We start from the raw sequence: 17,807 nt of genomic DNA, 5'->3' as shown, positions 1-17,807 counted from the left end.
GCTACTTCTTTGCAACAAAGAAGCAACTTTCAACGACTGCGCGTTTCCTGCCGGAAGCGTGAGACTTCACACTTTGCACCCGACGCCCCCCGCTTGAGATCCAGAGAACCAACACCTCAGGAAGGACTCCCCGGTGACTGCAAGCCCGTGAGTAACCAGAGAAGACCCCCCTGAGCCCTCACAGCAACACCTGCAGAGAGAACCCAGAGGCTCCCCCTGACCGCGACGGCCTGTAGCAAGGGACCCGATGCCTAGAACCAACACTGCACCCGCAGCCCTCAGGACATGAAGGATCTGAACCTCAGCGCAGGAGTGACCCCCAGGCGACCCTCTGCCTTGCCCAGGTGGTGGCTGTCCCGAGAAGCCCCCTCTGTGCCTGCCTGCATCGCTAGAGTGCCCCCCGGGTCCGTCCATTGTTTCCTACCTGAAACACAACGCCTGCTTTGCACACTGCACCCAGCCGCCCCTGTGCTGCTGAGGGTGTGTTTTGTGTGCCTAATTGTGTCCCCCCAGTGCTCTACAAAACCACCCTGGTCTGCCCCCGAGGACGCAGGTATTTACCTGCTGGCAGACTGGAACCGGAGCACCCCTGTTCTCCATAGGCGCCCATGTGATTTGGGCACCTCTTTGACCTCTGCACCTGAGTGGCCCTGAGCTGCTGGTGTGGTAACTTTGGGGTTGCCTTGAACCCCAAACGGTAGGCTGCCTATGCCCCAGAACTGAGACTTGTAAGTGTTTTACTTACCTCCTAATCTAACCTGTACTTACCTCCCCCAGGAACTGTTGATTTTTGCACCTTTGTCCACTTTGAAAATAGCTTATTGGCATTTTTACAAAAACTGTACATGATATTGTTTTCATTCAAAGTTCCTAAAGTATCTAAGTGAAGTACCTTACATTTAAAGTGCTTACTGTAAATCTTGAACCTCTGGTTCTGAAATTAAACTAAGAAAATATATTTTTCAATATAAAAACCTATTGGCCTGGAGTAAGTCTTTGAGTGTGTGTTACTCATTTATTGCCTGTGTGTGTACAACAAATGCTTAACAGTACCCTCTGATAAGCCTACTGCTCGACCACACTACCACAAAATAGAACATTAGAATTATCTACGTTTGCCACTATCTTACCTCTAAGGGGAACCCTTGGACTCTGTGCATGCTATTTCTTACTTTGAAATAGTACTGTATATACAGAGCCAACTTCCTACAAGGGGGTGTATGTTTTGGCTGTTTCTGCACCCCTGAGGGCAGATCGGCCATATAGTTTTAGGCCCATCGTCCCCCGGGGGGGGGGGGGGGGGGGGGGGGGGGGCAGAAGCCACTGACCTCTGGGTATTCTTTATTTAGGAGGTTCGTTGTTTTAGGGAGCGGACCCCTGGGCAAGGGTCACTCCCCTTTAGGGGGTTATGTTTCGTCCAATCCCCTCCCCTCCCCTCCCCCACCCCCATTTTAGGGGCAGATCGCCATATATTTTTAGGCCCATCTGCCCCCAAGGGGGAAGAGGCCACTAGGCCATCCATGGATTTTTTCTGGAGGACGTTTGTTGTTTTGGGGAGCAGCAACTTGCGCAAGGGTCACTCCCCTTTAGGGGGTATATGTTTAGACCATTTACACACCCCTTGGGGGCAGATCTGCCATATATTTGTAGGCCCTTCTGCCCCCAAGGGGGACAGAAGCCACTAGGCCACCAGGGATTTTTTCTGGAGGAAGTTTTTTGTTTTGGGGAGCAGTCCCTTGGGCAAGGGTCACTCCCACTTAGGGGGGTAAATGGTTTGGCCATTTCTAAAGCCCCTTGGGGGGCAGATCTGCTTTATTTGTAGGTTGATCTGACCTCAAGAGGGGCAGAAGCTACTAGCCACCGGGGAAAGTTTCAGCATGTATGTGTGAACTGGAGTTCGGCTGATGGTCAACGTCTACTGGCGTTTGGCTGGCTGTGTGTGTACTGGCGTTTGGCTGGAGGTGTGTGTGCACTTACACTTGGCTGGCGGTGTTCGTGGGCTAGTGCTTGGCTGGTGGTGCGTGTAGACTGGCACTTGCCTGGTGGTGTGTGTAGACTGCGCTTGGCTGGGCGGTGTGTATGTGGACTGGCACTTGCGTGGTGATGGTGAGAATTCATAGTGCTTTATATTGTTAACTGTCTTCTTTTTTTGTCATCATTTGCATTTGTGATTGTACATTTTTTTCCTCTTTTTATTCTAATGTAAAGCCACCAAATCTAAATATTTTAGTAAATTAGATACCCAGTGGAGTACTGGGTGATGTGTCTCTTGTGGATCCCAACACGTTTTCTTACCCACAGTGTCTTACAAACCTCAAAATGTGACTAAAATCACACATTTTCCTTGCATTTCTGTGCCATACTCTTCCAGAATCAGAAGGAAACCACAAAATTCCTGCCACCCAGCATTTCCCCACTTGTCCCAATAAAAATTCTGCCCCACTTATGCGGCTGAGTCTAGTGCCCACTCAGGAACTGATCAAACTAACATCAATGGACGTCCTCTTAAAGTGACCCACTTTGATCTTGGTTTGATTTATTCTGGTGCAACCACTAGGGCCCAGCCACACAAGTGAGGTACCATTTTTATCGAGAGACATGGGGGAATCCTGGTTGGAAGGAAGTTTGGGGCGCCCCACAGATTCTAGAACTTTCCATCACAGAAATGTGAGGAAAATGAGTTTTTTTAGACAAAGTTTGAGGCTTGCAAAGATTTCTGGGTTATACAACCTGGCAAGAGGCATGCAAGTTAGCCCACCACTAATAACTATAACAGTCTAGTTTTTAAAAATGTATAGCTTGGCTAGGTTTCCCTAAGTACCAGCTGAGCTAGGGTCCAAAATCTAGAGCAACTCACAGTGGAAAAATGCACTCTGTCCATGTTGCATTTTGGTCCGTTTCCTATTACGGGCACTAGGTCTACCCACACAAGTGAGCTACCATTTTTGGCGGGACACTTGTGGGAATGCTGGGCGGAAGGAAGTTTATGGATCACCAAAGATTCTAAAACTTCCAATCACAGAAATGTGAGGAAAATGTGTTTTTTTGTCAAAGTTTGAGGTTTGCAAGGGATTCTGGGTAACCAATCATGATGAGAGCCATGCAAGTCAGCTCACCCTGGATACACATACATGTCTATTTTTGAAAACAAAATGTACAAGTTGGCTTGGTTTCCCTAGGCGCCAGCTGAACTAGAGGGTCCCTTTGCGGTAGATAAATGCTCTGTGTCCATGTTGAATTTTGGGCTGTTTCCTGTCGCAGGCACTAGTGCTACTCACACAAGTGAGGTACCATTTTTATTGGAAGTCTTGGGGGAATGCCTGGTGGAAGGAAGTCTGTGGCTCCCCACAGATTCCAGTACTTTCCATCACAGAAATATGAGGAAAATATGTTTTTATAGTCAAAGTTTGAGGTTTGCAAGGGATTCTGGGTACAAAACGTGGTGAGAGACACACAAGTTAGCACACCCTAGATACCCCTAGGTGTCTAGTTTACAAAAATGTACAGGTTGGCTACGTTTCCCTAGGTGCCAGCTGAACTAGAGTTCAAAACCTAGAGCTACCCACATTGGAAAAAAAGGGTCAGTTTTCGGTGGAAAAATGTGATGCGTTCATGTTCCATTTTGGGCAGTTTCTTGTTGCGGGCACTAGGTATAACCACACAAGTGAGGTACCATTTGTTATCAGGAGACATGTGGGAGCATAGAATAGTAGAAAATTTGGTATTACCATTAGATTTTGCTGCATTTATGCCTCTCAAATGTAAGTTAGTGTATATGAAAGATGACATTTTGAAAAATACCCTCCCGATCATATGCTAGTACAGGTACCCCCAAATTCAGAAATAACCACTGCTCCTAAAGTGTATATCTCGTGCTCTCATTTGAAATACATACGTTTCCTTGATACACATTTTTCACTGTGCATATTTTGCGATAAGAATTGGTCCATAATCAGTAATCAATAAAAAAACATAGTACGGTACAGCTCAATTGTTTGTGCTGGGTTCCTAGAAAACCTACAAACCCCTACATTCCCGCAACCACAAGGGTCGAGCGGGTGTAATGGTATATTGCTTTTGTCAATCTGCCAATGTGATACAAAGTTCCAGATGAAAATGTCACAAATCCCATGTTTTTTTCCTACTCATTTTCAACAGTTATTGTTCTTTGGAAAACCTTGAGGGATCTACATATATGATGCCTTGCTGAATGCAGAATTTAATTTAATTGTCAGAAATGTATAGCTTTTCTGTATCACTTATGGGTTTCACACTGGTTTCTACCACAAACTGGAAGTAGGCTGGGAGCACACAAAAAAGGAAAAAATGGCTACCTCTTGGAAAAATACAAAAATTGTCGTACCAAATTATGTTTTTTGATTCAGCTCTGCATGTTCCTGAAAGCTGGGAAGATGGCAACTTTAGTACAGTAAACCGTTCGAGGATGCCATTTTCAGGACAATTATCTGAAGCTCGTTTCCCGTGTGCTGGAGTAAAGACTGCTGTGCTGTAAGGATTGCGATTTTGCCTAGACTGACTGTTCTGAGGAACTGCTTCTCTGCTTTGCTGAACTCCCCTACTCCCTGCTGATCTCTGTCCTGCATCGCCCTTCGATGCCAACGCAGAGGCTGTTCGACTACAGCGGATTCACAGCCTGCGACAACGCATTGCCTGTATTCCCACGGAGCCAGGTGACGACGCAGTGACCCGACTATGTGGAAATGTTTGAAGCATTGTGCCCTCAACATGGTCGCTTTGCTCCATCTATGGTACTTTTTCAGCAGATCCTGCGTGGGTTTTGTAGCCGGCCTAGCCTCCGTCGCCTTGAACTTTGGATTTGCACAGGTCCCTCGCAACCCAAATTAACCTTTTGACCGCTAGTTACTTTTAAGCACTATTGTCATTTTATTCTTTAAAAATTCATATCTTGACTTCTACTGATTGGAGTTTTGTTGTTTTGGTCTTGTTTTACTCAGATAAATATATAAACCTGTGTAGAGTGTGTGTGTGTAGAGTGTGTGTGTGTGTGTGTAGAGAGAGAGAGTGTGTGTGTGTAGAGTGTGTGTGTGTAGAGAGAGAGAGTGTGTGTGTGTGTGTGTGTGTGTGTGTGTGTGTGTGTGTGTGTGTGTGTGTGTGTGTGTGTGTGTGTGTGTGTGTGTGTGTGTGTGTGTGTAGAGAGTGTGTGTGTGTGTGTGTGTGTGTGGTGCAAATACTTTACACATTGCCTCTCAAGTTATGCCTGCCCGCTCTGTGCCAAGCTGCAAGAGGGGAAGCACAGGTTAATTTAAAGTGTGTATATGACTTACCCTGACTAGGATAGTGGTCTCTCATTGGACTCAGCCAACTAGAGACCCCATTTCAAACAGGATCTTACTAAGCTTTGGTGTTACTGGGTAGAGCTCGAGTCACATTCCCTTTATTGTTAATGTTATTATATAAATATGTCTTGCGAATCCATCCTGTGAGTTAGTCTGAATGCTACATTGCCCCTTACATACCTGTTCTTTCTGATATTTGACTTTCTTGTTCCCTTTTGCAGAGCTTCTCCTTTGAATCCCCTTTCTCCTCTGACTCACTAAGTGATCTTGGGCGGCTCTGTACCCATTATTCTGTTTACTTTGTCTACCCTGCCAACCTGTGTTTGCCAGAATTCCAGGCACATGTGGCCTGAAGAGACATCAAGAGACATGGATGGAAGACATAATACCTGAGGAAGCAATATATGTTTAGACTGACCCAATAGAAAAAAAATTAGATTGACCCAATAGAGGTCTAGTTCAGAAAATCAGCTGAAATACAGGACCACAGACAGCAACACAATCTCCAAACAGGAGCAACTCAACGAGGTGTTAATAAGAGAGTCTAAGAAGATGTGTGAGAGCGGATGACTTTAGGTACCATGAGGCTCTTTGTAAAGGCAGTTGACTGTTGGGACACAACAGCACACACCACAGCTTTACATGGAGGTGCAGTGGCTCCATAATACTGGAAATAACTTTACATCAAGCTTGTGAAATAATGCAAATGCAAAAACTTGTGAAGAGAGCACACACACCTTGATGATAAAATGATCTGACAAGACAGCACTGTGGCTGGGGGTGGGTGGACAGAGTAACTGGGAAGCTGGGCACAATAAGGCCTACTGAGATCACCCTGCCCACCCTCAACAGATTCCCCATCCAAACATTCAATATACACTGTACAGCGCAGACATCTTGAATGAAATACAGACAAGTAAATGTCAGAGGGAAATTGGGGATGAAAAAAAATTTAGGCCCACAAAAACCTGCAGAGCAAACCCCAGAAATGGCCATAAAGAAGAATGAGAGACCCTGATCAGGGAGAATTTCCAGTCACTTCTGCAGGATCTTTGCTAAGAGTGGCAGACCAAATCGAGGCAAGACACAGAAGAAGTCCACAGAAGTCTGAGAGAGGCAGTATCATCACGGAGATAAGATATCGACTAGGTGGAATAACAAATGGCAGAGTTGGAAGGAGAAACCTCAGACATGTTAATGACAAGGAGCTACTTAACACAGAAAACTAAAAGAAAAAGATGTCCAAATAGAGGCCACACACGTAAAATGTGAAGATTTAAAATAGCCAAGCAGAAAGAGACCGAACAACTGAATTCGTAAAGGACAAGCTATACTGTACTACACAAGACTGCTCTTTGCACTGATTCAAAACTTGAAATGAGAAGAGATAAGCATTGAACACGGCCACACATTGGGTCAAAAGAAACAAAACAATGGAGGTATACAGGGATAAAGTTCCTAAACTAATGTAATTTCAACAAAACTGTCATCATCTACCTTGGCAAAGAGGAAACAGTTTTAAGTCGATAGGAGATATTTCCAAAAGGAAAATATGCTTCAGGCTAAGTTAATACTTGGAAAACACAATGGGCTGTGTTAAGATATATCACTGGAACTAGCACGAGATAAAATTCCCCATCAACTGAAGGGACATTGGGAGACACAAAGATAAAGACCCCAAAGAGGGGTCACTCGATGGACAAAAGATTTGCGGAGAAGGACTAGGTGGATCCTTATGATAAAACAAAACAATGTGAGTTCTGATCCCAAGGAAGACACAATGAAAAGCAGCCGAGCTAACAACAACACTTACGTGTATAACAATAAAACATAAACCATCCCCCAGATGCTGATGTGAAGACACACCATGTTTCAAAATTGACTGAACGGAGAGGGGAGGAGTCACAGGAGAAGAAACATATTGAACGAACACTGGCCGACAGGATACATTTAAGGAACTATTTTTTGTTCTGTTAATGTTGTTTTTCAATCATAAATGATTTAAAGTTGTTTTGTTTAGAATTCGTGGATCTGGGAAGCAATGGGAGACTCTGGGACGAAGGCAAGTGGAAGAAATCCAAGGTATACGGCAGGCGTCATGGTGCAATATCAACATCTCTGGGAAACGGATGTCTAAAAGACTGAATTCCTTAATAAAACGCTCACAGTTATTCACCAAACTAGAAGAAATCAGGAAGTGCAGCTAAAACAGGGAGATTGATTCACATCAAGCGGCTAAGGGGTAGTGGAACAGGCTGCTGCAATCACATAATCAAGCTGGGATGCTGTTTTACTTAGAACCACCCTAGGAGCAGTAATGAAGGAAGTCCCCCCCTCAAAAAAAGCAAGACAAATATTCCTCAAATGCCTCATAGGGAACGAGACCCTTACACTAGCTTTAATATACGGTCCTGACAAGGGTCAAGACAAATACATGAAACAAGTCATTAGAATACTGAGGGATTCTCAGAAAGGGGCAATCATTTTAGGTAGGACTTTAACATAGGAATTAGTAATGAACTGGATGGGACCAGGGGAAAAGGATGGGTGTCAGGCTTAATGTCTTCTGATGCACTAGAAACCCTGCAGGATCGGAGACTGGTAGATGCCTGGCACACATGCAACAACAGTGACAAAAGCTTTACATATTACTCACAAGTACACCACTTCTGCTCCTGGATTAACAGATTGTTCCTCTCAGACACAGTAGTGTGTTTTGCAGACCAAACATACATAGGACCAATTACTACTATCAGATCAAGCACTAGTAGCTCATTTTAAAGGCGATTAACGTGGCTGCAACAGAAAGCAAATGGCAACTGGGGAGATGTGCCAAACCACGCACAGCTACATACAATGTGACAACAAACAAGGCACTTCCTGAGAAGCCCTTTGGGAAGCTCTAAAAATGGCAGATATGGGCAAACTAATCTTGCTGGCATAAACAAAACAAAGCACTAGTCTAGGCAAAACTTGAAGTTGATATGAAAGTTTGCAGAAGATGGTCAATTCAAAAGCAAGCGAGTATATGGACTTGTGGGAATCAAAATGTGCCTAGCATGGCAAATCTAGAAAAATCTGTTTAACACATTATTCTGAGTCCCCAATATTCGACAACAGTAAGAGATATATATTCAAATATTGCTGCTAACATCTACATCTTAAAGGAAACAAGCCATTTGAAACCTAGACCGACCTACTGAGAAAAATAAATTTCCTAACAATCACAGCAGACCAAAGAAAATCCGTCTCGACCCCCATCACATATGCCTAAGTACTAATGCCCATTATCAATATCAAATTCTTTAAATCACCAGGACCACACAGTTTTACAAGCAAAATATTATACAGGTGTTTGTGGGACAATTAGGACCCACTTTGACAAGGATATTTCAGTCCACATTAGAGAAGGGAGTGGGAACCAGATACAATTTTGTATGATGTAAACATACAAAAAAGGAGTAGCAATGGCAAAATGAATGCACCTCCAGTAAGTGTACTACAGTATCTAGGTAGATTAAACTTATTTGAGTGTCTACCAACGCTGCTAAATGGTTGTCTACCCCGCTACCTACAGGTGGAAATATGTATTAGTGAATACATAATAAATTCAAATATTGCAACCAAAGCACTCTCTTTGTTCAAACATGTCAAACACAGTCCATAGCATAAGTATTTCAGACCAATCTGTCTTGTGTTGCCAGGTCTTCTTTTATTGTGAACATTCAATTCAATTCATATTCCCATACAGTTCTTCATTACAGTTGTTTATGCTTGACAGCCAACATGTGGTTTGACACAAAAAAAGCACTGACATGCCTGCACCAAGTGTGATATGGATAGTGCGTGTGTAAAAATCCTAATGTAAAAGATACAGTTCGCACTATGTTTTTACATATTTCCATATCACACTTGGTGCAGGCATGTCAGTACTTTTTGATGGCAAGTCACTTCACATAAAGCCAGTGCTCACCTTGTACACTTGGTCCATGCACATATGTTCATTTCTATATCCCACAGCCTTGATACACGTGTTGGCTGTCAAGCATAAACAACTGTAATGAAGAACTGTACGGGAATATGAATTGATTTTTTGCAATTAACGAAGACCTGGCAACACAAGACCGATTGGTCTGAAAGACCTATGCTATGGACTGTGTTTCACATGTTTGAACAAAGAGAGTGCTCTGGTTGCAATATTTCACTTTTGTATGATGTTGCTGTAATAGCACTCCTGAAACATGAAAAAGACAAACATGCAAATCCTATATACTTATAGCCCTGCTGAGCAGTGACAACAAATCGTATAGAACGATTCTAGCCAGACTTGTTCCCATCCTGCCGGAAATAATACACAAAGACCAACCAAGGTTTTTCTGGGACAGACAGAATTTTCAGTATGTTAACAGAACAGTCCACAGAGTTAAGAAGGTGAAAAAGAGAAAGATTTAGTTAGACCTATTGGTGCTAGACGACAAGAAGGTCTTTGACAGGTGAGGTGGTCCTTTCTAAGAGAGGTAATGTCTAAATTTGGAACGGGAAAATTATATATAGATGACTGCTCCATACACAAGCCACGATCAACAATCTTGGTCAATGGAATCTTTTTAAATGCATTCATAACACACAGAGGCACCAGGTAAGCATGGTCAATGTCATCACTACTCTCTGTACTTGCTATTGAACCATAAGCCAAACTGGAGATATAAGAGAGATGGACTTTGGCAGAATGGTTCATAAGAACAATCCATACGATATCAATGTCTGCTGCTGGTGACTTTTTATTATACCTGGCGGAACCACAATATTCCGTCCTACCACTACTGGGTTTCCTGGAGCATATGTGGGGGATATAGATGCAAAGTTAATCTAGAGAAAACAGAATATTAAAAAGGTGCAACATAATAATGATGGCAGAGATGAACTAACAACAACATTGTGGTTTAAAATCCACAATAATGTTTTTAAATACTTGAAAGTCCATATGATCCAACACACACCAATCCTGTTTAGGGCCCTTACACCTCAGTTGGAAGACACTGCTTGAACTGCACTCCACAACGTTCATTGTTCACATTCCCCACAACAATTTTCCATGACAACGCAAACTTCACACCAGCTAACGGGGGAGGACACGATTGGAGCTAGCAGGAGGGGAAAAAGAAGGTTACCATGAGTTCTATCTGAACGAGATCAGATTAGAACCATTTAGAACTGCACTTGGGTCTTCAGCATGTCTGAGAAGGAGCAATTCAGATACCAACAGTTGTGTCACTGGGCACTCCATCCGACTAACAGGTTTGCGGTGAAGCGACAGCTGACAGATTAAAATAAAACTGGTGACAACCATGGGTGCCTTCACTGGGCAGGTTCCAAAATATACAACATACTCTAGTACCCTATGACATGGTCACTATAGGCATACATGAAAATGAGGGCAAAAATATTAGATAGAGAAGGAGAACCCATGCACTGGGAGGTCCAACAGAGAGATATTGCTGCTAATCATAAATCTGTCATACACAGTGAATTGGCCCTTTAAGTAAGGTTATTTTATACTTAATACCTGAAAGATTCCACAAGATGTTCAAGGGCCTGTTAGACCAGTGATGGAGGGGCTGAGGGAGTTGGGGAAGACTCAATTCACATATGGCAGGAATGTTATTAAATGTAAAAAAAAATTAAATAAGTGTTTGCTGTGATTCAAGAACATGTGGGCTTCCGTATCCTAAACAACCAGGAAGTAAGTAGTTATAGTGGGACTGAGTCCAGCACAAAGACAGCACCAAAGATTAACAACTGGAAGATAATCTCTATCATAGTATTTGAAGGAAAGATTTTCAATGCTAGAGCCAGACAGCAACCAACCCCCCAAAAAATCGAATCTGTTGTATCAACAAATTTGGTATACGATGGCAATGGAGAGGTTATCTAGCTATCTACTGAAAGATAAGGAATATTTCCTCTCAGAATGGCAACTAGTTTTACATTGGATAGAGAAAGAATGAAGGGAAGTTACCTGCCTTTAGAGACTTTGAGCTTTACATCTGTTCAACGAGTACAAATGTAAAAAGCCCACATATTATATGTATTACCTCTGGCCACCGTCTAGGTTGACCAGCTGCAACATATCACTGACTTGAGCAGTTGGGTACCTGCCTGTTAAGGATGAGAGGAGGGCTGTTGGGGTAGCTAGCTCACCAGGGACATTACAGAAAGTTTACGTCTTGGAAAATGTTATTTGGAGGTCAATTATCAATGGCAATGGAAATCATTTGCTGTGCAGTTGTCAATAAAAAACAAATTAGAAAACAAAGTAACTAACCATCGATATTGGAGACATCGTTTTGAGTGCAAGCCATTAACCTTGCAACACACTGAAGCACTATTTCTTCTTTTACTTCATTGGGAAAAAATCTATTGAGACTTTGCAAGGTGTGCAAGTTACCTTCTGTCAAAGGGAAAAACCTGCAAAATATAAAAAAAGAGACCATTCACAATTATGGCATAAAGTTCCAAATAGTAAAAAGGAGAACCAATTGTAACCTATGAATGGCGCAACAGTTACAATTGTTGTCCAGCATGGATTTAAGGATGCCACTAGCTCCTTAGTTAGAAAAGAGAGAGCAAAACTTGTTTTTATGTGCTGCACGTAACATTTCAGCACATGTGGCTTTCATTAATCAGTGTTGAATCAAATATCTTTAAGGGATTTCTTCACCCACAGTTTGGGAGTTTGAAAAAGCAAAATGGCTTTCCTATGAGGGCAATGCTTCCCTGTATCTCTGTCTAATTTTCCCTATTAAAATTGTATGAGGAAAAAGTGTTTTGGGCCCTTCCCCCTTTTTTTCGGTCCTTTTTTTCGGCCCCTGCCTGACAGATCGCCTAGTGACCTTTCACAAAGTAGCTAAGATACACAAACTTTTTTTTAAAGTTTTGTAAAGATTCATCAAACAGTGTCAAATGTGTTAGCAAAAAGAAATACTTTCCTATGTGGAGTCTGACTTAACAATAACTACACAGTGGCTAAAGTTCGAGAAACCACTAACATCTACCACTCTTTCGTTTTTTTCTGTACGTTTGCAAGATTGGTGTTTTGAACATGGTACGTGGTGAGAGTTATGGCATGTGTGGTTTGCAGTAATAACCATAACTGGTGAATTTCAGTGGTTTGAGCCAAAATCATAACTCACTTTTTCAGTGAATTTCACTGGTTTTCTAATTACATAATTTTCAGTCTCTGCTGTGAACAGCCAAAGAGTCTAGGCCCTGCTCCCGACCGATATGCCCACAAAATCGTCACTGCACACAGCGTGCCATGTAACCTTACTGCTCTGTTCAGTCTTTGACCACACCCTGTGCCAAATCATTTTGGCTGTGCCCTGCAAAGGTTGGTTGCAGGGGTTCCTGGCATGGCATTGCACAGGACGTAATTTGCCATTTGTCAGTTTTCATGCAGATTAATTGGACAGTGTTGAAGTTAATCAAAAATGTACCTTTAATTGCCCTACAACTTATCTTTTCCCGCCTCCACAGAGCTGCTCAAACTGTACACAGTCCACAGTAAGCGACCTAGCTGACTGGTCCTGGAAACAATTATATTAAACAGGCAGCTCTATCTCGTCCCTAATGCACCTGTCACAGCAAAGCAACAATGTTTGAAACACTGAGATCGCACACCTCCTTCGCATGGGTGAGAAAACAACATACAGCTAGCTGGAAAGTACTTTATGCTGCTGTACAAGGAGGGGGGATTTAATGCTCCAGAATTTGAGCTACAATATAACTGTGCCCAAGAACAGCTTACATACTAGAGGCTACATCCTTCCCCGCATAGGACACATAGAGCAATAGAACAAGACACAGTGCTCTCTCAGGCACTAGGTGCAGTACTCAGCTGACAACCCAGGTGCTGCCGGTCAGAGATAAATTCAGTAGCCTGCACACCCATAGCTTGAGATCGAATAAGGCAATGTATGTTATATACCACACTCTAGGCCCCTAAGCTATCTTTGACACCCTACCCACTAGTCCATCTCACTGGCGAGAAACCTGTTCTCCGTAGGCTACAGGCGTGGAGGATAAACAAGGTGGGTGATAACTACCAAAACCGCCAGTTTTGATTAACTGTCACACTTATGAAATGTTAATGTTCTATTAATGTTATGTTTTGTAAATGTTATGTTTGGTAAATGTTAATGTTATGTTAAGTAAATGTAAATGTTATGTTATGTTATGTAAAAGTTATGTTAATGTTAGGTTATGCATATTTGTACAGAGTACCATCACCTGGAAGGGTATCCTGGTGCTGAGCAAGTGTGAGTCTAGGCACACCTATAACCTAGTGGGACTACTCGAAAAGTCAGATCTTCAGCTACTTGCTGAATTCAAGAAGTGAAAAGGAGGGTCTTATGTGTACCGGCAGGTGGTTCCACGCTTTAGGAGCAATGCAGGAGAAGGTCGACAGCCAGATAATGTTTTCCATATGAGTGGGATTTGTGCAAGTAGGAGTCAGAACGAATTGAGGTATCTGGAAGGTTGTTAAAGCAGATGCAATTGTTGAGGTACGCTGGGCCAGTGTTATGAAGTGCCTTGAAAGTGTGGGTGAGTTTGAATTCTGCCTGTTTGTAAATTGGGAGTCAGATGAGAGCCTTCAGGTGTGGTGTGATGTGAGTGCAGTGTGGGAGGTTGAGAGTGATTAAGGGTGCCGAGATTTGAATGGTCTGCAGACTTTTAGTGAGTTGTTCGTTGATCCCAGCATAGAGGATATTCCCGTAATTCAGCTTGCTTGTGACCAGGGCATGCCTGACAGTTTTCTAGGTGTTTATTGGGAGACGTGTGAAAACCTTCAGGGTATGGAAGCATGAGGCGGTGATGTCACTGACTTGGGCGGTAATGTTGAGATAATGATCATGAAGTTCTTGGAGTGGGTGGGTGTCAGTCAGTCCCAGCTCTGATAGCCACTAGGTGGAGTCCCACAGTGATGTGCTGTTTCCAAAGATCACAATTTCAGTCTTGTTGGCGCTCAGCTTTAGCCAATTGCTCTTCATCCAGTCAGATATTTCAGTAATGCAGGCATTGATCTTGATCCAGGTTCTGGGTATCTCGTCTGTGAGGGAGAAAATGAGTTGCATGTTGTTGGCCCTGGAGAGGACGTTTATATTGTGAAAGCGGATGATGATGATGGCATGTATGTGTTGAAGAGGGTCTGGCTCAAGGAGAATCCTTGTGAAACTCCGCAGGTGTGTTTACGTGCTCCGGGGATTTATGGTGCCAGGATGACTGACAAGGACCTTCCAGTCAGGAAAGAGCAGATCCATCAGAGTGTCTGGTCCTTGGATTCCAATTTCATTTAGGCTTTGGATGAGGATGAGAGACTGTATCAAATTTAGGAGGATGAGGGCCGCTTGGTCTCCTCCGTCCAGTCATCCACAGCAAGGATGAGGCAGTTTCCATGCATATGCTTGGGTCTGATGATTTTCTCTAAGACCATGGCCAAGAGTGGTATTGAGGGATAGGTCTGTAGTTGGCGAGAGTTGAAGGGTCCATAGAGGGTTTCTTCTACAATGAGAGGACAGATGAATGTTTCTAAGCATTTGGGAATGTCGTGGAAGAGGTGGGGACATTCAGAAGAGGTGTAAGCATTACACTAATGGGTTCCAGACCTCTGGAGTAGATGTGGTGGGGGAAGGGTCCTATAGGGCTTCTGAGTGGATGGACTTCATGATAGCGATGGTTTCTTCTGGGGTGATGACAAGCCATGTGTTTACCAATTCTTCTTTGGGTAAGACCGAGAGGCTTTTGGCAAGGTATTTTTGGACTAGTTTCGGGCTGAAGTTGCTGTAAATGGCGGTATTTTAATTGCTGAAGAATTGAGAGAGTTTGCTGCACAAGTTCCGCAAGCAGGTGATTGAGTTGAAGGCAGCCGATAGGGATGTGAAATCTCTCATAATGGTGAATATTTCTTTACTTCTGTTGGTGCTGGCATCGATATTGTTTGCCAGATCACTGTGATTAGTGGCCTGGTAGTGTCTCAGGGCAGATTTGAATGTGTTCCTTTCTGCATTGTCCCAGCTTATTCTCCAATTCTGATTCATTTGTTTGCAATGGCATTTCATCGGTCTGAGTTCCTCCATGTACCAACTGACCTGCAGTCTGGATCTTGTTGTATCGTTGTGGGTGATGGGGGGCAGGGTGTCGGCAGGGGGGTTGATTCAATTGCTGAAATTCTTGACGACTTTGGGGAGGCTGTTGTTGTGTCCAGTCGGTGGGAATTGTTCCAGTCCTGGTCAGTGATGCTGTTCCAGCTGTGGCAGGCTGGCCTGGTGGTGGTGAATGTGTGTTGGACTGGTAAGGAATGCTATCCTTGATGAGGGTGTTGGCTGTCTAGGGAAATTGTGTGGGCTTGTCGACTCAGATGCTGCTGATGGGATATAGGGCCCAGGAGATGCCCCGCAACATGGGTAGGTCCCTTTATCCGTTGGGTGAGGCCCAAGCTTTCAAGGTCATCAATGATTGTTCGAGTTGGGGGTCGGCCTGGTCTTCAAGGTGAAAGTTCAAGTCTACAAGCAGGATGTAATTGCTAGTAAGCAACTAACTCTGTGATGGTGTCTGTGAAGTGGGACCACGTTCCCAGTGGTCTGTAGAGGTGAGTGCTGCCTAGGGTGAACGTGGCTGTGACCTGGAGCTTGAATGATGGGTGTTCCATGATGGAGTATGATGTCTGTGAATGTGGTGCAGCTTAAGGTGTTCTTGCGGATGATGGCTATTCTGCCCCCAGGTTTGTGAAATTGTGTAGCCAGGTAGGACAGCTACGGCGATTTCAGGTGCCAACACGTTTCAACCAGGTGTTGAGGAGCATGCATGCGAGTGTGGAGTGTTGTGTGGTGTTTGCAGGACTATGTATATGTCAGAGAGTGAGGTGTTGGGTGCTGCGGTGCGGTGACTGTTGGGTGTGGTTACGTGTACGAAAACTTGCACTGTTGAATGCGGCTGTCAAATTTCATGCAGATCCATCAAACTGTGCCAAAGTTATTAGTAAATTAAAAATATTCGGAGTCCCCCCTCTAGGCCCCCCTTATCCTCTCCCCCCGCCTCAACCCTTACTACTGGTTCTTCATGAAACCTAATATACTGGCACTGGATACGCCTTCCTAACTACTTAAGGACTAGGTCCTAGGTGTGCCTACACTCACACCCACTTACTGCCAGGATACCCTTATAGATGATAATGTGCTTTGCATATCTGCATAACATAGAGGTAACATAATGTAACATAATGGGTACGGATGGGGCAGAAGGGATGTCTGATGAAGTAAAAGAATAGCCATCATCACATACATGTATGACAGCATGTTGATGGAGTTACACATATTTCCAGAAATAAGAGTGTTCATTCTTTTCACGTACAAAGAAATTGAAAAAAGCCTTATAGGAAACATGTCTAATAAACCTACCTTTCTATTGTTTCAATATATGGTTTCAATTCACAAAATTGAACTTCAATTGTTTGCACCAATTTACCAGCTGCTAAGGACCAAAGTGAGCCACACTCTTTTGACCTGCATAATATAGAATAGAAAGTGAACAGAAACACTACTGATTAGACACAATACGTTAGCATAATACAGGATTTATGTTGGCTACAAACGTACAAATAACACTTGAAGTACACTGCTTTAAACTAGTGTGAAATTTCGGTAATTAGAACGGCTGAAATGTAAAGGCTAAAAAATAGCATGATTTCCCAATGAAGAACTATCAGAAAATTATATATTCTGATCAACTCAAAGATGACTTACTAAACACTCTACAATTCACATTTGTAATTATGGTTAACTTGACTGAGATCACGCTGCTACTCATAAAAAGGATCCAGTGCTCCTCCATTTTCAAGCACTAAAGAAACAGAAAATCTTTATATAAAGTTACAAACTTTTACAATCTGTTGCTGAAGATCATGCGTGCAATCTACCAAGAATAGTACGAGCAAGTGCATAGCCTATTTTATCTAATTAATTTTAAAATGCTGATGGGCATTTCACTTTCAGTAAGTAGTTTTCTAAACAAAATGACTGATGGTGCATACAGTAATTGTTCCAAAAAGCGCCAAGCGATCTCTCCGAAATGCTGCGTTCTACAAAGGACTTTTTAAAATGTGTGCACTGAACTCATAATAATCGTTCTTTAATAGCACATGTGTAGAGAAATTTTATATAACGTTTTCGCTGTAAGAAGGGGAACTGAAAGATGCCCCGAGGTAAGGTTTCCATCTGACCCATTACAAAATAAAGTCCAAGACATGATGAAAACGTGTGTTTATTTAAAAACCAATGAAGCAATGAAAAGTACTTTTTCTGTGAAGGTTACAAAAAATGATATGCTTTTTAACATTTTCAAACCTGTATGGTTTAATGAAGCACAGGTGTAGACTGAAAGATACATTTTTACAAGTGTGGTTTAAATTGGCATGTTCTCAAAAACAAATTC

General features: G+C 43.0%; 1 protein-coding gene across 1 annotated transcript in view; it reads right to left on the bottom strand.

Annotated features, from left to right (window-relative positions):
• The window catches only part of LTN1 (listerin E3 ubiquitin protein ligase 1), a 488,777-nt gene that overhangs the window by 206,160 nt on the left and 264,810 nt on the right, over positions 1-17,807 (bottom strand). The window contains exons 18-19 of the mRNA XM_069204077.1: positions 16,775-16,879; positions 11,644-11,786 (exon numbers count right to left, since the gene is read on the bottom strand). Coding sequence (XP_069060178.1) covers positions 11,644-11,786; positions 16,775-16,879 — 248 coding nt within the window. The remainder of the gene's footprint in view (positions 1-11,643; positions 11,787-16,774; positions 16,880-17,807) is intronic.

This window comes from Pleurodeles waltl, chromosome 8 (genome assembly GCF_031143425.1).
Source record: "Pleurodeles waltl isolate 20211129_DDA chromosome 8, aPleWal1.hap1.20221129, whole genome shotgun sequence".
NCBI lineage: Eukaryota > Metazoa > Chordata > Amphibia > Caudata > Salamandridae > Pleurodeles > Pleurodeles waltl.
This window is presented reverse-complemented; position numbering and strand designations above follow the sequence as displayed.